This window comes from Vidua macroura, chromosome 1, assembly GCF_024509145.1.
Source record: "Vidua macroura isolate BioBank_ID:100142 chromosome 1, ASM2450914v1, whole genome shotgun sequence".
Classification (NCBI taxonomy): Eukaryota; Metazoa; Chordata; class Aves; order Passeriformes; family Viduidae; genus Vidua; species Vidua macroura.
This window is the reverse complement of record NC_071571.1, coordinates 53,185,623-53,208,171: the sequence shown is the minus strand read 5'-3', so window position 1 is coordinate 53,208,171 and position 22,549 is coordinate 53,185,623. Positions and strand designations below refer to the sequence as shown.

The window sequence follows — 22,549 nt, the reverse complement described above, 5'->3', positions numbered from 1 at the left end:
ATGTATCTGTTTACCAGAATAATTTGGTGTTATCTGCCTTTGTATGTTATTAACTTGGTCTCATTTGTTTAGGATAGGTTTTTTTCAGTATTAGCATGTTGTTCTACTTGTGAAAACAAAGTTCTTAGCTCTCCACTGTTCTTTTCAGGTGGAGCATTTCAACAAGCTTGTACAATAGCAACTGTTCTCAACAGCATTCTTAAAATAAAAAGGAAATAAAATGGCTGGAGAAAATGGAAAACATCTGGATTGCACTATCTACTCCTGCACTCTGTGTCATGAAAGAGAAACAATAGCTCTTTGTTTTACACCTGAAGTGTAAGCTTCAATTGTACCAGGTTAATACGCCAGCAGTTGGAATCAAGTAACTTTTAGGGTTTTATTCTCTTAGAGCAACTTCCAAATCCAGTTGAAATTGTCTTTGCTGGCAATAGTAATCATAGAATCATCTAGGCTGGAGAGACCTTTAAGATCACTGAGTCCCATTGTATAATAGTGATCATAATGAAGGGAAGAAAGCATATATTCAAATATGTCTTAGTAGTCTCTGAAATGAATGCTTTCTCTAGCACTGATTGCATTGCTTTTTTAAAAAAATATATTTTCACTAAGAGGAAGCCAATTCAGTTCTCCAGGCTTTGTAGAATGGCTTTCAGTGCCTAATTATTTAAAGGCCTGTTCATAGCTGTGATGGCCTATGCTTGAGCATCATGCAAAAAATCTGCTTAAAGATCAGATCAACTTCAGAATTGTCACCTCACTGGAATGTAGCAGGAGCCCATTTATCACCATAGGAATGCAATGATTGGTGAAAACCCGTCATAAATTCACCCTGCTTTCAAATATGAGGGTACTCAGATAATTTCTCACTCAGAACAGTAATCAGATGCTTGTAATCAGGCCTCTGATCATTTCATCTGACTACCTATCAATTTATAAATTAACCTATGTGAACTGACAGCTTTCCAATTTTTTTTTTTTTTTTTCTCAGTAATGAAAATTCCTCTTTTATCTATGTAAGCATCTAGTTCTGGATTATTTCAAGGGAATTATGGTGATAGTAGCTGAAGACCTAACAGGCTGCAGGCATAGGGAAGTTGCAGTTGGCTTTAGCTTTTGTACTCCATGTGTTTCACAAGGAGAAGTGAACAACCTAAAATTTCATTTCTTGTTGGGATATGAATTCAAATGTCCATTTAACATATTCACATTAAAGAGAGATATAATACTGTTCAGTCTGAAGAGGCATTATTTCCCAAGTTCCCATGAATTTCCCAGCAAGGAATGCATATTAAGGAATGATTACACAGGGCTTGGTGAAACTCCCTTTATTTATTTCACTTGTGTTGTTGCTGCTGTTGTATAAGAAAGAGCAAAATAACAAAATGAACAAAGTAAAATAAAGTAACAGCTGATCCAAACATTTTTAACATGTTGAAATCCCGTTCCAAATGCAAAGATTCTTTCTTTCTGCCTTTTCTTTGCATTGATTTGCACAAGCATTTTCTCTGTGAGCCAAATGCATCTCTGGTATAACTTCACTGAAGTCACTGGACTTACACCAGAGGTGGTTTTGGTCCTCTGTCCTGGGTAAATACAGTAGGAATAAATTGGTCACACAGGCAGAGTGTCTGGCAATAAGTGCACTGAGTGGTCCTGGCAAACCAAAAGGAAAAATCTAAAATAAAAAGCCCAAATAAGTCTTTTATTTAATACAGGGCCTAAAAATCTACTGGGAGCTGCTGAATACTGCCCACTAACTGTACAAAGTATAGGTAGCATGCCTTCCAAATATCAAAATACCAGACGGAATGCCGTGAAAATAAATAACTTCTAATATAAACAAATGAGAACATATCAAACTGTTACCTCTTTAAACATAAAGTAAATAAAAAAAATACCAGTCCTTCTACACAATAAATATTAAGAAACCATTGACATAGTTGAAATGTACTCATATAAATTAACAACTTTAATTACATTAGCCAAACAGACATTGGTTAAAGCACTGCATGTAGTATGCAAAATAATAATAATAACAATAATAATAATATCGACAACAAAACACAAAATTATAAAAACAAAATAGGCTTCATAATGTCTTGGCTTTCATAATTTATATATATGTATATACATATATATAGTTGTGTGTGTATATATATATACTGTAGACATATATATAATATGTATATATATAATATAACTCAATTTAATATAACAAAGTATTATATAATATGTTATGCCATATTAAATTGTATTATATTTTATATATACATATTATTATGAAGATATATATACACATACATATAGATTATATATATGTGCATATATATATCTTCAACCCATTGTCAATGAAAGTTTTTGAAAGTATTTAAATACAAAGAAACCCATTGAGAATTAACAGAATCATTATATCTCAAAAAATAAATAGCTATAAAACCCAGAAGTGCTGCTTTTTTCGGCCCATGAAAACCTTGCTTCTAGTTGTTCACAGAAGATCAAATTATGATTTTATTTACTCATGCTGAAAACGTTTTACTCAACATGTAATGCAGTGAGAGCATATGGGGGAGTAAAACTTTTTCAGTGTAAGGAAAGGGATTAGCATCTGCTTCTTATACTGATGTACATTATTGACATGAGGTTTAACTTAAAAAACTTTAAAATTTCCATTGTATCTACCTATACTTCAGAAATAGATTTTTCTCAATTTATTGATGCTGACTGGTAACTTTCTAGGAAAGGAGACCCTCTGCAAATCAATGGCATTGCTTACAGAGTAAGGCACAATTCCACATGAGCAACTATAGTCCATTAATTTTTAATTTTGCACATAAACTTTACAGATGCCTGAAGTTCTTTACCTAAGAGATATTGCTGCTAGCCTCTACATGGTCTTGTGGTGTCACTGTTAAATGAACTTGACAGCTTAATTCTTAGCTAAATAGAAAGAAAAAGGAGGTATATATATTGGAACCCTACTTTGCAGTGATTTGGTAGGAGACTGTTCTATTGAAGTCAATGACAAAACTCCCATTTAATTTAATTCTACAGTTTTGGGCACTAGACCATATGAGTGCATAATAATTACAAGCATCTATAAGCATTTCCTTTTGCTAAATCTACAGGATACAAATACATTCAGCCCTCCCAAAGAAACATCTTAGCATGCACTTATGCCACTTTCTTAGGCTTTGTAACTAGTGAGTATCTGACATGGAGATGTCAAAAGACAACCAAATGTGGTCAGCTCTCAAGCAATAAGATTATAGAGGTACTAAACAAATACATTTCTGTGATTAAGTATATACTGAAAACGTATTTTCAATATAAACAGTAAGTAGGTTATATGGAAAGGAAGGTGTTAGTAGTTAAGAGCCTTTCTTCTTTTTGGTACAGTCATACCTGAAAGGAGAAGTAATTTTTAAGGCTGCATGCCCTAGAACAACTGCTTAAATATGGTAACAATTTCTAATGCTAGTTTAAGTACATGCAGATTTAATTAAATCAAATTATCAGGGATGGGTTATTTTGCTGGAATCATTCAGTCTTGACTAACATCCAAATTTCTTATTTTACTTTATCATACAGTTTTTCATTTCCCCCTACTTTAAATAACTCTGACCGCAAATCAAAACCCCATGACTGAGAAATTGCAGGGAGAAATCTTTCAAATCTGTGACCAGTACAGACACATAAATGCAAGCTAAAAAGTAGGGCTTGGAACAGTTACTTCTTGATTTGTAAACTTTCTTCTGTTTTTTGTGTAGCTATCATGAAACATGCTCACAATATCTAAAATCCTGTTTTCTTTCCTCACTTGGAAGTTGTCTCAGGTTAGTTTAAAGTTTTTCAGGCCAGTCCCTATTCATCACATTAAATCTGCTATCAAATTCAGGATCAGAATTATTTTTTAAAGGATCTTTCTCCTTTAGCCAGAAAAAACACGAGTTTTTCTAAACCTACTTTGCTAGCAGCCAATGGGAGTTTTGCCATTGTCATCTAGAGGAAGGTTTGGGGATTTCATGTCTCCAATACTCTCTAGCTAATCACTGTTGAGAATAAATTTTATCAATGTGAGCCATCTGACCTGTTTCCCTTACCACTGTGTTCAGAGATCCACCATGATGCAAACAGCCTCATTCAAATAATTGAATTAAACAATGTTGGCTGTGGTGCCATTCACTCAGAATCCTTTCTCTCCCTTGACAGTGCCCACAGCAGAAGGAACCTGTGATTCACCCTGGCACAACTTTACACATGTAAGTAGTTTTACTGATCTTGTAAGGAGACCAGTTGACGTCAAAGAGCCTGTTGACATGAGTAACCATTCTGGGACATCTGATGGTATAAATAAGAGTTCTGGGGCACCCAATTTTAAGGCCAAGTACAAAGACCAGTGAACTAAATGGTATCCTCAACAACTCTCGCAGACTGTGTCCCTGCTCCTGCTGCCCCAAAGGCTGGCTCTGCTTCTAGAAAAATGGACAGAAATTCTGCCACATGCTTCAAATAAGCAGGGCCAGGAACTTTGTTAAAGTTATAAAGATAAATTAGTTGTGCATCTTTTTTTTCCTGATAATCTTCCTACTAGCATTTGGCATCCCTCCCTTTCCCCAGGAAGAAAACACAAAAAACCCAACAAACTTCTGCAAATAATTTAGTTCAGAAAGCCTTGTTATTTTACAGAACACTTTAGTGACAAATTTAGTGTTTAACCAATTATATTTTTTGACTTTTTTTTTTTTTGCAAATTGCAAACAAGTCTGTGAAAAATCTGTGATGTATAAAAAGTACATAAATGTATAACCAATTAGCTGTACTATGCAATCTAAATATTGTGGAATAAATTAGATAGGAAACTTAGCTATACGCATGTATGTTGATATCTATTCAACAGAGGAAAGGGCTATTTTTTTTCTTTTTTTTTTCCTTTTTTTTCCCTTTTCATTTTTATCTCTATAGATACAGACAAATATGGACATGCACCCATGCGCATATGCACACACAGAGAACACACACGCGCATATGCACACACAGAGAACACACACGCACACATGCACACACAAACAGTTTTGGCTGACAGAAAATGAAGGCCCTGATTACATTGTTTAAACATGGTTCTCGCCATGAAGGTGCTAACACACTATCCCTAGCCAGTGTGACTGGGTTATATTGTGCTTTTATCTTTTTTTCTTTTTCTTTTTTTTTTTTTTCTCTTTTTTTTTTAACAGACTGTTCTCCTGACAAGACAGGGAGTTGTGTTAGTACTTCTTTCCAGGAGAGGCATTTAGAAGCCTGTCCCATCAGAAGGCAGCTAACTGGGGCTTGGTTCAGCAAACCTATGAGACTCTGAAGCTTCAGGCTCAGGGTTATCAAACTCAGTGTAAACAGGGCCTAAAGGTTTCTCCCATTCCCTCTTATCATCTCCCCCTACCCAAAGACAAATGTAAGTTTAACATTCTTTTAAATATGACAGCGAAAAAAATTTAAAAAATTACTATCTACCTATGCCGTACGGATTGGACCCTTCAGGTTAGATGTTGACACTGAAAATGGGTCTTACAGGTATCATGCAAACCCATTAAGAGTTGTCATACTAGAGGGTGGTGGTTGAGAAAGCCAGTATTTCAGCAAAGACTGTATTTCAAACAGAAATCCAACCACAATTGCCGTTTTCTGTATATTTGCAGGAGCAATCGTGGACAGGGTCCAAGGCTGCTTGCAATTTTACATCAACATTTGAAATGTATATCAGCACTTTAGGTTTCTCTTGCACAAATACCATTTTGAACATGTAGCATCCCACTTGGCAGCAAGAAACAAAAAATCTTTTAACCTACTGTGCTTTGCACACAAACATTCAATGTTTTAAGAATAGTAAAATGAAGCCAGAAATGCTTATGCCTTGTGTATACATACATATATACATACAGAAATATATACATATATATGTATATCCCTTGGACAAAGTTGTTTCCCTACAATGCACATTTGCTGTGCATCAGGGCCAAGTTTAGTGTTGTACGTACAAAACAGTATGATTATGCTCAGATGAAGCTCAGATCCAAGCACCTTGGATCCAAATCCTAGGGATTTTCTGGGCTTACTTCAAATGGCGACTTTTTGTTGAGGGCACAATTTGAATTTAACTGGTTAACAAATATTCTAGCCTGAATGTAATCAACCCACTGACTCTTAATTCAAACCCTAACTCATTACAGGTGAATGGTACCAACCACAAACAGACTTTATAGAGGCTTGCACGAATGTCTTTGGTGTACGTGTCTATTCATTTTAAGGTACAAAATAATAATAATTATTATTATAATAAAAATAGCTATTCTGTGTGCTGTAGCAGTTCTTGTATAGCTCACAATAAGTGCAGCTCTCAACCCCTCCCACACCCAACCACCCTCCCTTGCAAATATTTGTTAAATAAGGATTAGACAGGTCAGACACCATTGTAGTGCAAATAGTAAACGATAAAAAATTTTTTTACAAAATATAGAAATGTTTGACTCCAGTAACTGGACAAACATGTTCCTTTCAAGTATCTCTCACCAAAGATTTTTTTTTAAAACAAGTTACTTCCATTTAAAAAAAAAAGTCTCTCTTTTTTTTTCTTTCTCTCGCAGGTAAACAGTTTCAAACCATCTAGGTTGCATAGTTCTAACATTGTAAGCACCTTTACAGAATGTAACTTTTATTCTTTCATTAATTTTTGTTCTGTTTTTTTTCTTCATTTTTCTTTTTTCCTTTTTTCTCCTTTTTTTTTTTTTGTAAATGTAGTGCAGAAGATGAAGGTGTACACACCTGCACACTATTGACCCTTGATCAATGTTAAGTATATGTATGTGTATTGTGTCTGTATGTATAGAGACATGTATATAAATACATAGCCATATATATACAAACACAAACACTACACACCTACTCAGTTGCTCTGTAAATGTGGGGGGGGAAGCGCCAGTGATCATACACTTGGCTTTTCATTAACCTTTTGGACTTTGGCCAAATTTCTGCAGGTTGGATGAGCTGCTACCATGGCTTCACCTGATGGGTAACTAAGGGAGAGAACAGAACTTCTTTCCCCTAGTAGTAACTAATGTTTAGTACACTATGTGACAAGATAAGGAGCATACTGAAAGAAAGGGGAAATCCCCAATCCATACCACCTTTCAGACCTATCTTATTCAAGCCTGGGTTCATGACGTTTTCTTCCTTTTTTGTAGCTGAAGTATTTTCTGGTCCTCCATAAGTGTTTCTGATTGTTTTTTTTTTTTTTCTCTCTCTCCCTTTTCTTGTTCTCTTCTGTTTTTGCTTATATTTCTGATAATTGTTTCACTCAAAAAAGATCATACCATGTCTGGTCTTTCCTCTTCTTGGGCTTTTGATACATTTTCTACTTAACAAGAAGGGTCTTGTGCACACTAGCGTCTATGAACAGCCACACTCCTCCACAATCATATTCTGTATGTCTTTCTTAATGATGTTCTGGCCATCATCGTAGTAGAGCATGGACATGGGCCGGAGCTTGGTGGGCACACAACATGATTTGAGGTTGGCAAAGGGGCTATGGCCCCGCATGCGGTAGTGGTTAATGACAGTGGAGTGGAAAGATAATGATGAACCAGATGTGCCTGCTATATGGCTGGGACACTCTCCTTCGCAGTAGTTGGCATGATAACCTGTAGGAGCAATGATCCAGTCACTCCATCCTATGTCCTTGAAACTGACAAAGAACTGCTTCTTGCAGCAGATGTTGACTTTGCCATCACACTCCAGGCCTCGTCTCCGTCGTCTGTGCTGACGATCCTCTGAGTGCCGGGCAAGCATCATCAAGAAGGGCCGATGTGATTGCTCCTTCTCCTCTTCTCCTGTGAATTCTCCAGCTTCCTTTTCTTTCCCTTCCCCATCATCTTCCTTTTTCTTCTTCTTGCCCAGTAGCACCAGGTTGGCTCCAGTCTCTTGACACAGGTCACAGGCAATCCGCACATCCAAAGAGATCTTGCCTTGGTCCAGCAGTCTCTGAACGCTGCTGGAGACAGGGAAGATGTGCCAAGTGCTCTTACGGGTGTCCACTGCCTTTTCTGAAATCAAAGTCTCACTCTTTTCACCTTTCAGCCCCCCATCCTCTGTATCTTCTGCTCCTTCAGAATTGCCTTTTGGCTGCCACTGCTGTTGAAACAGGCGGATGGTGACTTTTGTCCTGCTCCGGTTGGCCTTGGAGACCTTCAGGAAGAGCCACACTTCAGCATGCTCCACCACCGATAATTCACTGCCTTCCTTGGAAATCTCAAAGTGCAACATTTTCTTGGCTGTGCCTGATTTGGTAAATGGAAATAGACAGGAAGAACTTGTTAGTATGTCTGCTTGCATTTTGTTAAAGAGACTTCTGTCACTTTTTCCACAGGCATGAAGTGCCCTAGGTTTTCTATTTGGTTCTTTAAATTTTTATGGATCTTCTGTTCTAACCTTCCTTCACCCCCTCCTCAGTTTGTATTATGTGAAAATTCTCTTTTTAGAAAACTATACATTTGCCTGATTTCCAGCATATTTTAACCAGAGCATTTTTCATAGTGACAATCTAGTCATTAATGTAAAGGATCTCATGGCAAATAAGCATCAGTGGCTGCCAAGGTTTGCTTAAGCTGTCTTTGTGATCACTGTGAGCTGAAAGGCAAAATGCTTTATGATGGCAGTCCATATGTACCATATGCATAAAAATCTACACCTAATATCTGGTTAGGAAATAAGGTCCAGTGCTACCAGTTCTTTAGCAATACTTTGAAAATTATGTGGGGAAGAGGTTTACACTTTTTCTCCTCCATAAAAATACGTCCTTCATTTGCATCTTAAAATGAGTTGTAAATATCTATTGTTTCAAAAACAAACACATGCTAAAATATGAACCTCCACTTTAAGAAGTTTGCAGAGTTATATTGTAAAGAATTGAAGAATTGCAGCAGGCAGACTTTTCATCCTGTTAGATGTTAGCTGTAGATCCTGTTCCGAATTTAACACATTGTACTTGCTGTGATTATAGTAATGGTGAATACACTGAGAAATGAGCTAAAGAACTGTATAATTATGGGGATGGTTCTCTGGCATAATTGTATCAACTTGCTGAGATGTCATTATGATGATTGTGATGGTGAGGAGGTGTTTCTCGGATACAGAGCTCATATCCCTGGCAGAAGTTGGAATGAATAATGAGGGCTGTTTAATGATTTGATCACTAGAGCATGAAGAAGTTAAGAGAGAATGAATTAGCTGGGGGGTGGTGGTGGTATTATTTTTTCAAGAGAGGTACTTTTCTATTTTCTTGACAAAGAAAAAAGCCCTGATGACATCTTTTGTTCCTTCTCAGCATGAAGGCCAGGATGGACTGGGGTCACAGATTCGAAATGTACAGATACCCAGCCTTAGTGAGAAAGAAACAGTATTCATAATTATCAATTTGTCATCAATATTATTCTTGAGCTACCCATAGTTGTTTACCAAATTTTCTGTGCAGCAATTCATCTTGTCAGTGAACCAGAACTTTGCAGCCTAAAACCAGAAAGTGGTGATTAAAATGGAAGTAGCAGGACACATACATGAAAAATTGCCCTTTTTGTATCAAGGCTTTTCTCCTTGCTTCCCCTGCAACTGAATTCACCACTACAGTCTCACTGAACTTTTCCCTGTTCTCTCATTCTCAGGTGAGACAGGACCAGAGCAAAGTCACAGGAGACATCTACCTTGTGTTCACTTGCAAATTCAAGAGTTGCTGATTTCTGAAGTTTGTAGGCAGGCCGTGCTGCCCCTTGAGCTACCTGTTGCTTTTCTTCTCTGTGAAGTACTAGTACTGACACATCCAGCTTTCCCTGGTGGCATTCCCAGGTCTAAGGGAGAGACATTTCTGAATTACAGTGTCCAAAAGGCATAGTGTTTTGTTTTTGTTTTCCCTCCAAGTGAGAGTGTGAAATTGTAGACTTTAACTGCTACTGAGATATGGAAACACATAGTTTGTGTTAACTGCTTCTCACAGATGATGCCAGTCTTCAGAGTGAGTTACATTAATTTCTCAGGGAGCTACATGAAACAGAGGGATTTTGCTTTAGAAAAGGAAGCATCTTGTAAAAAAGACAGAGCAAGCTGACAAGTACTGTGAGGCATGATGAAATTACCCTTTTTCTATTATTTTTTATTATTATATTTTTTAACTTATTTTTTTAGTCATTCAATAATAACTGAATGCTGTTTGTTTTTTTTTTTTTCCATTCTGGTAATCAAACTATGTCAAAGCTGCCAGCTGTGTTTGAGAAGTAGTCACATGACAGACACCAATCTCACTCCTGACTCAGTTTCAGAGCATGAGAAGTTGTACAGTGACATCCCTCCAGTCCAAAGGAAGTCCAAAAATCTGGTTGCTTTGTACACAGAGTATTATGTTATGGAGTGTTCTCTATGAGAATGGCTACTTCTAAGGGCTGTGAGAACCAGCCAGCCTCTGGCTTTATTCTCCCTGACTCTCTCTCCTAAAGCAAGCTTCTGTCTTTAGGTTATCCCTTTCCAGTCCTGATAAATCCTTTCTGAGGGGGACCTGGACTTAAAGGGAACCTGAAGGCAGGTGATGAGCCAAGGGTGGGTTTCTGCCAACCAAGACTCTCCATCCAACCCATTCTGCTTGCTACCTCCACCCAAGCAAACCTTGGTGGAAAAAAAAAAAAAGTGGTTTAGATCAAGCTGCAGAAGGTCTTCTGGCACCAGCAGCTTTTTCCCAGCTGCTTCTCTTTCCCCAGAGCTCACAGACTTCTGCGTGGAATAAACATGAATTGCTGGGAATTGCCATATTTATTTTGCATTCTTGACAAACCAAACTGGGCACGGACAACAGTTCTGGCACTAACAGGAGTCCTGTGCATGAGCAGATCAACTGTGCTGGGTGCATAAGAAGCTCATCTGTGCTGGACATGGACAAAAAACATGGTCTTGTCATCTGCTCTGAAGAAAGCAGGAAGGGTGTGCAGACCTGGCTCCACAGTGGAAGAAGCTGTATGACCCATCTAATCTGAAAAGCCAGGCAGCCCCGAATTACAGAATAACCTAGTGCTGATAGGTGCTAGTGCATGGTATTTCATATTCTGCTATTTCCATCCTAGTGGGAGTTGAAAATAGTTACGAAGTGACGTATCTGCAACAGCAAATATTCACATTACCTTTTGCACTGGCCAGAAGCATAGTGATGCAAGCAGTGTTTTTGACAAATATTGCATGAAAGAAACAGAAGAAACCTCAAAAACCCTCTTAAGTAGCTTTTCAAATGCTCCTCTATGTGTGAAAGTAGAATTCTTCCTCATTACTAAAAACACTTGAACAGTATGGTGAAAGTACATGAGTACTTGCCTTTTCTTTACTTAAGGGAAGTGAGTTTGAACAAGGTAGCCTAAGACATGTCCTTATACAGGGATAACAGTCTCCTTGTAGGTTGTTAGCTACAACAACAGCCTCTCTGGATGTCGTTAGCTACGTTTTCAGAAACAAATGGTGGATTAAGAGTCTAAAGAAAAAAGATGCAGGAAGCTTATCTGAGCCTAATATTTCTGAATGAAACAAAATCCTGAAACCTGCATAGCTAATAAAAGGTTTTATAGCCATTAAAAAACACTTTTTCCTTTCATAGGTCTTTTTAGCAGGAGACTGGGAATGGTTCAAGGTTGAGGATAAAAAGCATGCTTTCACATTAGGAAAAAACGAAGCTTTTCTGAATTCTCTCCACATTCACAACTAGTTTGTTACGATCACACAGCACAAATGGTATGAATCCTGCAGTTTTTAAGAGGTCACTGTTCTCAGACAGGCTCATTCTGGAGTCAGAGTTTGGCCTGTTCTAAAACTAAATTGAGACCCTAGGATGTGACTTATTATGGTTACACGTTCACTTTATAACAGGATCTTTGTTTCTAAAATGTTCAGTGCTACAATAAAATAAATTCTTCAAGTGTTCTGAGACCAAAAAAAAAAAAAAAATCTATATTTAAATTTCTCCAGATATTTCTTAGGGCTTTAGCAGTCTTTCTTTTTAGGTCTGAATTAACAGTCAGGATCAAAGCTTCGGAAATACATACTGTTCATCAAACTGAAGGTAAAAGGGAGATTCCTTCCATAATTACATTTTGTTTACCCTTTTGTCCTACCTTTACATTTGCCATGGCTGATTTGCAAGGGTCTTTTTCCATTTGTAATCATCCTGTTCCTCCTGCCTGGCTGCTGAGGAAAGACCCACAGCCCAACAATGATAATGCCTTCATCACTTCCGTGCTCATATAAACAGCTATGTCAACCGCCTGGATTGTTATCATAGCAGAAGGCAGCTGAAAGAGGAGACAAGGGATTACTTTGGGCTCCTATTGATTGCTTTTCCTCATTTCCCTTTCCCAAAACTTTGGAGAAGCTACCTCTCTACTGCTGAGCAAAGTCCCTTCCAGATGCCAAAGGAGCAGTCTAGCAGGGCAAGTGACACCAGCAAATGATGTGAGAAGTGGTTAAAAATACAAGCTCTAAGAAGAAGTGCATATATGGTAAAAGATTTAATGGAAGGAGTTACTGAATGGAAAGAAAGTGTAGCAGTATATATAGCATGGGAATTTTCTCATATCTGTTTTTCTCTTCACTAGTGCTCGTGCACCTTTTTAGGAGAGAAACCTGAACATGCAAGCAGAGGGGAGCCTGCACAGGTACCCTCCTCTCCACCTCTGGAAGGGCTGGCCAGGGCTCACACAGGACTCTGAAGTCAGCACCTGCTCCCAAGCAGTACATGGGTGATGGGCATGGCACAGTAACCCGTGGAGAGATTGGCAGAGCCCTTGAGGGCCCAGGCACAGCGGGACTGGAGGGGCAGCCCTGCATGAGGTAGCTCATGCTATGCTCCAGCAGGAATCTGCAGGTCTAGTGTGCTCTTCCTCTGAGGCTAAGGATCCTTCCTTCAGTATGGTTGGCTTTAACTATACAGTTGAAGTTCCATTATTTGCAATTTGCAGCAGGATTGAAGATCAAGCCATGTTAGTTCAAGCTATATACATATACTAGGTGGGGTCAAAACTATACAATTGAGAGTATCTTCTTTTGAGTAAAATGCAAAAATTTTTTTTAACCTATATGCTGTTAAATTAATAAGGCTTTTTCTTTCATAATGAAAGTAATTATTCTTTGTGACATTATAATGTGGCTTGTTCTTAATTTCTCTTAATACACAGGATTTATTTTCCTTTGAAAAATGCTCAGTGTATAAGAAGGTGCTGTCGCTTTAAATATCTATGCTTCACCGGTGCTTAATTTTGAAACATTTTTACATTATACTGTAAGTGAACTGTTTTTCCATACAAAGCAAGCTTTTTTTTCCTTTTTTAGTTGCTAACTTTACTACTGCCTATGTTTAGATTTGGGGGAATTTGTACTGCGTGCCAATCTGTAATTACATTCAAAAGCATCCTTCCCTTCACTTCTCATTTCCGTTCCCCAGGAGACAGGAAAAAAAAATAGGTTACTAGAAAGGTTCCTCTAAAGAGAGTGAAGAGAAGAGCATGGTTATTGAGAGATAATTGCTCAAAATGTTTACTAATGAGTGACCACTGTAGTTAGATGAATTCTTTGCAGCATAGGATTTATTCAGAGAATTTAATGTTATCATCTGGTAATTATCCCCTAGGCAGACTGATGATTACAAATCTATTGCCATAGTTAGACAGTGGCCATTTCTGTGAATGCATTTTAGCCTATGGATCACTGGCAAACAATTTATCCTGATTTTTCATTATCCGGCACATGTGATCAGTCATCCAGGTTGCATACTTTCATTCCTGCTCCCTTACTGTTGCCTCTTATAGTGGGAGGAGAAATTACGGCACAATTAATACCTTATCTTTGTGCTCACCTACCATTAGCTGCCAGAAAAGGGAGATTTTGTTGTAAGAGAAAAATAAACCAAAAAAGAATATCAGGAAAAAAGAACTGTTCCCTGAGCGTTCGCACGGGGGAAAAAAGCAGCAGCGACTTTATTTAAACACCTTTTCTTGAAAAGTTAACCCAGAGAGGCATTGACCCAAAAGTTAACCCAAAGAGGTCAGTCATTCAGAATGTGAAGTAATTCAGTTCTGGTGAACCTTGACTCTCCTCTGCTATTTTGTTAGGGAGCACTTTACATCCACAGCTTTGAGTTCTTTCCAAATTGAAAGCCCTTCCCCCACATGGCTTCAAATATTTAGAAACAAAAAAAGGTGTTTGTTTGGTTGAAGTTGGTTTTTTTCTTAATTTGATTTCTTCATTTATGTCTAAAATAGCTCAAGCAAAGTTTAGCACCCATAAAATATTCCAAGGTAAAAACAATCCCAAGCCTTTTTTTTTTTTTTTTTTTTGAGAGCAATTTTTTTTTGTGCATACTTGTAATAGTTTGCTGTAAATTCTAAAATTAAGTGGATCAGAGGCTGCCTGTTTGTTTTCATTAAAATATTTAATTTCGGAGCACTAAGACCCAAATCCCAGGCCCACTGAAATGAATAACAGAACTTCCAGTTGTTTCCAGTAAACTAAGCTTCAATCCTATATCAACGTTGCAAGGCTTTGTTGCATTAAATGACTGCCTTCTCATAGGCATATCTCTAGATATAGATATAGATAAAGATATAAGAATTCCTCAGCATGAATCACTTATGTGTATGCAAGGTAGATATATCCTGCACAGAGGAAAACACATGAATGCACATCCTTGTCTGCAGGAAGGGTATGGGTGCAGGTACAGGTGTACAAGTATGTCTGCCCTGGTATACCTGCATGTAAGGACATGCGCATGCTTATACACACATACAGGCAAATACATATTCAGATATTTCCTACTAGCACACAAAACTCTGGGTCTGGCTACACAGAGATGGACACATACAGTACTTTCTGTTTCTCAGGTATGGTTTTCTAAACTGGTTCCCACCTTCCTAGATTCATTTTTGCTTTCTCAAGTTGTTCTTTAAACCAACCAACCCTCCCTTGATTCTCACAGTTTTGATACAGTGAAACAGTTCAATACAGAATGGCTGTCCTCTTCTGGAAGTAACTTGCTTTCATTTGCTAAACTTGAAATCTTTGATTTGGTATGCAAAGGGCAGGGGGTGGGGGGAGAAGAAACAAACAAGGGAAAATAAGCTTGTTTTCTAAAAGCTGAGGAGACTGCATTAAAAAAAAATATGTGAGCAAATCATCTCATGTGATGATTCATGGTCACATTTCTCAGTATCTTGTAAAAAACTAATATTTTTAATTTCTGATCTCTCTAGATTTCCAGTGCTTCTAGAATCAATCTTTTACCCCTTTACCTATTTCCTTCCTGCATGATTTTCCTTGCAGCTTTTCACTCCAGTGAATCCCTGCCTTTTAAATAAACCAGAAGAGAGAAACGATCCCCACTCAGAGCAGCTACAGATAAGCATAAAGATCTCTGGGATTCAGAATCCAATTAGGTAAAATAAGAGTTTGCAGGAAGGTTGCCTCGTGTCGAGCAAAAAGCCTTTGGAGTGTGCCCTCTCGTGGCCGTTCTTTATTCAGCATGAATACTTGTACCCCTAAATACAGCTCCTTTCAAAAGAAAATTGTTGAAATTATTCAAAATACATAAGCGACACATTTTTTGGTTTTTTCCCTCTTGAACTGCCAGCTTGGTTTTATAGGGTAGGTATCTTCTGGGAAAAGACATGGGAAAATACATACACGTCTCCTCTGCACATGAAAGTAGTCATCACATGATCAAGTCAGTTCACCTGGGATTCTCTATGAAGTGATACTTCTCTTTTTTCCCCTGGAATTTCTCCTGAAGAAATTCAGTTGGCAGAATCTCAGATCTGCCTTTTAAGCTGTCTACTTAAAATAATGAATGAGTTAGTAGCCAATCATATTTATAAGTATTGAGTATCTCTGTTGTTGAACTTGTTGGATTCGCTTGTCATAAAATTATATGACCCCTCTCCTCAAAAAACTATTCTTAAGACTTTGAAGTAACTTGCAGAACTCTGGCACAACTTCCCTTACAGCAGAACTAATCAAGGTTAGTAATCTTTGTTTGATATGCAAGTAGAAAGTAATTTTCATGTTTTACTTGTAAGAGTGCCAAAGGACAGTAGGGTGCATTTGTAACTTTTGCCCAATACTCACAGTCATTAGTTTTGTAGAGATCTGTCTGGATTTGTTAGCTGTGAAAACTACCTGCCAACTATTTTGCTGATTTCCTGGACATAACTACACCTGTTCTTCAGACAAGTTTACTGCATTTATTTCCCCTCTAATTGTCTGAAGTCTGTGCTTGTTTGAATTTTGGTCTATTTTAGAAAATAGCAGTCTCAAGACAGAGCTGTATGCACAGGGTGCTGCTTGTTCATTCACTCCATTTCTTTGTATGTTTGAGAATATGGCTGATGAAAGATGGAAAAACTACTTTTTTATAAAGGCAAGTAGTAAATGTGACATCTGAAAGACATGAGGAAGGGCTGGTTCATGTCAAGCCATACCCAAAGGAACAAGAAGCCTAAAGTCTTATTTTGCTTTTTGTAGACAATTTTTTGATACAATATGAGATATTTTAATTCATTTTCATTGATTTCCTATTGCCTTCTATTGAGGCAGAGTGAGTTTGAGGTTAAAAGCAGAAAACACATTAACCTGGCTGTGAGCAGAACATGTTTGTTCTCCTGCTCGGTGTTTAAACTTCTTCATGCTATTCCCAGTTCCCACAGAACAAAAAGTGGAGATTGTCCCTGTGGCTATATTCTATTCCTGTCTTTTTAACTCATACTTCCTATATGACATGTCATTTGCCTTTGTTTTTTGCTTCACTTTCCTTTACAGTAAAAAAAATATTTGACAGGCATAACTGCCAGTGCAGAAGAGGACAGGATCTCAAGTAGGGTTTATTTAAATTGTTGCAGCATTGGCACCTGTAAAATGTGGTAGATCCTCTGATGTTAGCAAGTCACCAGATGAATGGCTGTAGATGAAGAATATGCTTGAGCAATCTGAAGTTACTCCACAGTTACTCTCTGGAACAAGAGTGTATTTATCATTTCCATTATAAGCCCAAACCAGAGCTCAGTTTTTAGGTTGCTAATAGTCCCTCTCTTGTCCCAAATCAAAGAGATATGGAAAGGTAGCAGGTATGGAAAAGGGCAGAGCAGCCCTCCTGCCTGGGCTTCCAGGATCATCTTAGTATGAAGGAAGAGAACTGTGGCAGGGAGGAGAAGGCATGAGAACATGCCTTCCACATGAGTGGATGCCCTTGTCCTGCAGCTCCATAGCGTAAGTCCTCTTCAAGTAATTTGTCAGCAACAGTAGGACAACGCTATGTAAATCAAGCTGAGTGACAGTGTTGGTGGCTGGTGGCGGGGGATAGGTGGCAGGATGATTGGCCAGTGTGTGGGCAATGGCACGATTTTTGCTGCTCACGTGACCACAAGAGCCAATGGCTTCGGGAGCCGCCGTTGGAGGGTATTGTACAGAGCAGGCATATATCAAATTCCAAATTCCTTTGTGTCAGAGCTCAGGAGAGACAATAATGTATTTACAAATGATTGCAATGTACACAGTGAAGAGAAACCTCTCTTCATGCCATATGTGTTCCACTGTGCTCAGAGCGAGCTGCTGAAAACCAGGTGGAGAATCCGACTCATAGATAGCTTAGAGGTTTCCTTGCTTTTACAAATTCATTTCTAAACTAATGTTGAGCTACTCCTGCTTCTAATGACCTCTGGCATTGATACCTTCTCCCTGCTTTCTGAAGTGGAGGGTATGGAAAATCTGAAAAGCCTGAGCTGTCATGCTGAAAGAACTGCTAATATGTATATTGACAAGGACTCCAAAGGCAAGGGCTCCTTGTACAGTTGGAAATCAGACAGCCAGCAGGAATGTCTGCACTTACAAGCATGCACACTTCTTGTGCATGGCTTCTGCAATCAGAACATCTGAGTCAACAGGTTTTCAGGACTGGAAACTCTGAGTGTTGTCTTAATTGTTTATACTGCTGCAGCAAACTTCTAAACAAAAATGCTTGGAGTTCCTTTGCATACTTTGCCTACCATATGCTGTACCAAACAAAACAATGACATTCTTTTAAAACCGTCTTGGCAACAGGAAAAATGCTCTGGCTAGACAGCATCATAAAAAGTTGCTGTTAGTTAGATGATAGACTTATTGCAAGTAACTGCTATTGATGCATACACTAGCATACCCACATACACTAACAGATTTATGTGCAGATACACATACGTTGAATTAAAATGGGTTCTGGTCCTATTCATGTAGGAACAAGACAGCAAAGTACAACTTTAGAGTTGTTTCTTATGGGCAGTTTATGTGAGCCTTAAGACTTTACTTACTAAATACATATATTCTGAGCTCTTGCTGCCTAAGAGTTAGGGGGAAAAGAACTGTGAAAGAGTTCAAAATACACTCTACCAAGGTTGCATTTTTGGCAGGAGTGTTTTAGGAGCAGAATCTCTTTTCCAGTATGCAGAAGTCTGCATTACAAATTGGATCAGCTACAGCAACTTGTCCAGTTCTACTGAAGTCATCTGACAGTCCCTGCAACTCTTTATTGCCGAAGATGCTGTGTTAAATTAAAAAAAAAAAAAAAAAAAAAAAAAAAAAGAGGGGAAAAGCCCACAAAAAAGCCATCTCACTTCTAAAACTTAAAGCTGCTTCATCTGATTTTATAACTTCCACTATAATTTTTACATGAAAGGGCTGTTTCTGAAGTAGTTGATAAACTCCCCAAAAGGCTACAGTCTTTTTTCTTTTGCCATCAACTCTGCAATCTAGCTCTTTACTGCAAGTACTCTGGATTTACAGACATTTGGAGGACCCTGCTGCAGCCTGACTTTATGTTCAAGACTGGTTAGAGAGCTTCCTCCCTGTGTGACTGACTGTGCTTAGCAAGTGTAATCTGTAGCCAAGACTAAGTCAGAAAAATGAAATTCCTTCAGAGTCCTACCCCCCCATCCCATTCCTCCTTCTCCCTTCCCCCAGGTCTCATCCTACAACCTTGCAGAAAATATTATTGCTGAGGAGAAGAAAATAAGTTAATTGCAGTTTTGGCAGAAAGGATATTTTTCAGTTTGGGCACAAAGGATATTTTACATTATTTTTTTTTTAAGCACTCACCTGATTCTGCAAAAGTGATGATTTCTGAGGTTTGCTCCACAACTTCATTCATTTCGGCTCTTCTTCCAACATCATCCTCTATTTCCACATAACCATCCTCTCCCACCTTTCCCACGTGGAGTTTTTTGATGGCATTTAAAAGTGCTGCCTTGGGTACTGGCTGGGTGATATTAGGTCTGTCCCTCAAGTGCAACATGTTCAGTATGTGCTTCTTTACTGCTTCCACCATCTCAGGCTGTGAGCTGGGCACATCCTTTGAGAGCGTGGCAAGGGCACATGATGGACAGTCAGTGACTGAACTGTGCCCCTCGGATCCTGGGGTTGGGGAACTCCTCACTATAATCCAGCAAAGCACCAACAGAAATCCTCTCTTCCAAAGCAAAGGCATCCTGGCAGCAAAAGTTGTTGTGATTCCCTTTTTAAAAGGCCCTGCTTTTCCTCCCCCTTCACGAACAGTTTTTTTGGGAGCTGGTTTAGTTTGTTTGTTTGTTTGTTTGTTTTTCCTTCTCTTCAGCAAATTCTCTGGAACAAGAACCAAAAGTTTTCTGTGAAGTTTTGTTTGCAGGCTCCCTCTCTGAATGCAATAAGTGCTGTAGATGTTTGTGGCTGTCAGGGAGAAGAGTTCTGACTCTGTCTCAGAGTAGGAGAGAGACACAGAGACAGGGAGAGAGAGAGAGAGGACGGATTGGCCTAAAGTGAGTGAGTGAATGAGAGAGGGAGGGAGTTTTGTCTGTGAGTAAAGGCTATGATTAGGAAGGGGGAGGAACAGGCAGGCTGGCTTCCTTATGCTCATTGCTCCCCTAACACACACCTCTCTTCAAATATCACTACTCGTGGATCCTTCCCTCCCCCCTTTCTAAAATATCTTCTCATTCCTGTAAATTTACTCTTTTTTTTTCTTTTTTTTTCCTTTCTGTTTGACCCCTCCCCCCCCCCAGCTGTCATTCCCCCCTTTTTTTTCCTTTCTTTTTTGTTTTGTTTTGTTTGTTTTATTCCTTCAACAGTATCACTGTCTTAACTAAACAGAGGAAACATGAATGAATGAAAAGAGTGAAATCTTTAAGGAGCACCTTGCTGTTGGTCCTGCCCGGTATTGTTAGGGATAGCAGGAGATGTTAAATAGCTTGGGAATGAGATGGGAATGAGGGCAGGGGTTGTGAATATTTTGAACAGAACATTATTTTGCCTGGAGTAGATGAAAAAACATCTTTTCTGCTCACTTCTAAATGCTGGGGGTTATCAACACTAGCAAAAGGTCTGACAGGCAGAAAATAGCACTGTTGTTTGGAGGGCTCTATAATACATGATACACTCCCCAGCTGCAAAATGCAGTCAGGCACTGAAAGCCTAAGTAGGAGCTGGTACATATATGTGACATGACATGGTAGTGTCATATAATAGCCCTACTTCTGTGCTAGTCTGTGCCTGGAAGTTCTTGGGTAGATATATTTAGGTTTGGGGTTAATAAAGCAGTGCCTGAAAAATGCTTTGAATGTGAAAAGTGTTACATGTCATCTGGCCAAATCATACTTGCTTCTGACTCAGGCAAATCCCTCATCGATGCCAATAATAATTCTGTCTGAGGGAAAGCTGAGTAAGATCTCCTACATTTGGCCCATTGTTACTAGAAGGCACTTATTACTTCATTCATTTAAATCACAGAGAGCAATCATAATATTAGAATAAGACATTGGAAATTAAAAGAAATCTAAAGCACTACAAGAAGTTTCAACCAGTGTTGGTAGCCCCTTGTCAGTTTATGCCAGGGAGGGCTTTGCTCTGCAGTGAGAAGGTGTTCCCTGTGCCATTGCCATGGCTTCAGGTTGCCTTTACATTCTGTATCCTCTCCATTCTGTTCCATACCCAGCGAAGTTAAAGTTTGCAAACTCGCTTACATTTGAATTTGATAGTGGAAAAATGACAGCTATAACTATAAATTTTGAGATTCTTCCTTTTCAGGCATTATCTGGTACCGATTTTCTTAGAGCAGCTTCTTCTTTTTTAGCATTTACCCTTTTTTTTCATTCCTTTCATTCTCTCTCTACCACACCTCTGTCTTCTCAGATGGTTTACCTCCTACCCAGCAAATATTCCGGCATATCTCAGTATATTACTGTCAACCATTGTATTTCACAGTGGAAAGGAGTAATTTATAAATATTAGCATTGAAAGGTCTCTCATTTCCATGAGATGACTACAGGCACATGGGCTAAGAGACAGGCAAGGAATTATAGGTAGAGTAAATGAAACACACAGAAGTAATTGAGCAATCAACCAAAGTCTTACAAATGTTATATACTGCTAGTCCTTTTCAATTAAGATCTTTTATAAGTCCTTTACTGTTATAAGGCATCCACAGTACCCCCTCATCTGTGTTTTACTGACCTCAGTTACTATACTGTTACATACTGTTACACTTACAGGTCTGTCAGCATTATAAACCCTGCAGCCATTCTTATAAACACATCTTTGTAACACAAACCTCACTATAATACATTGAATTTTCTTGGATCTTGTGAACAGACCAAAGTCTGTTGTAATTATATGAAGTCTGAAAGTCAGCTTGAAATAGAACTAAAAGTTTAATTGGATGAAAAAATAATTTCAGATGAAAATATGCATTCATGATTAGATGTACTAACAGATGACATAATTAAAGGAGTTATATATAGTTCTAATATAGCACCTATCCTAACAGTGTCTGATGAAAAGTAAGGAAGTGGCATAAATCAAAATAAAATGCAGATAAGTATGTCTGGGTTCTTGCTGTGGGGTATATGTTGCTTGCCATATACTACAGGTACAGTTATCGCATACAATCTCTATTACATAGAGGTATAGCATATTTTACTTGCATGCCATGATGATGACAGATTTAATGTTAAAGCATAACTTTCTAAAAACCACTGTTTTCTAAAAGAGTCTTCTAATACCGCTGATACATGGTTTATTTGTACTTACATGTATATACATATATGTACAAAAATCCATACAGAAATGTGTTTGAATACATACAGAAATGTTGGTTCAGACTCTTTCTTCAAATTACCTGAGCTGCAAAGTTCTGTATATGCATTCATTCAATGTAACCTTAACAGTATGCAACAGCATGCACAGGAATTAAAAGTTTTAGTTTGAAAGGAAAAAAGCTGATTGAAAGTTTTACCTCTCTAGTCCTGACTCTCAGAAGGAGACTGCTGTATTGTGCTTTAAGAGCTGCTGAAGTTCCTCTTTGTGGTACTCATAATGCGAAGCTTTATACTGTACTTCTCGTGTGTACACATCACATATAACGTCTGTCAAAAGTGGGCCGGATCACTGTGCTGGATTGGTTAATCCTGTTACATCAGCAATTGACTGTTTTTCC

The 22,549-nt window shown here is 38.3% G+C and overlaps 1 protein-coding gene across 1 annotated transcript; it reads right to left on the bottom strand.

Moving 5' to 3' along the window:
• Positions 1-7,317: 7,317 nt before the first annotated feature.
• INHBA (inhibin subunit beta A) lies at positions 7,318-19,975 on the bottom strand. Its single transcript, XM_053983063.1, has 2 exons — positions 19,183-19,975; positions 7,318-8,327 (listed from the first exon to the last, which is right to left on the bottom strand). The coding sequence occupies exons 1-2, from the start codon at positions 19,973-19,975 to the stop codon at positions 7,441-7,443; spliced, it is 1,680 nt and encodes a 559-aa protein (XP_053839038.1). The 3' UTR covers positions 7,318-7,440.
• Between the last annotated feature and the right edge of the window lie 2,574 nt (positions 19,976-22,549).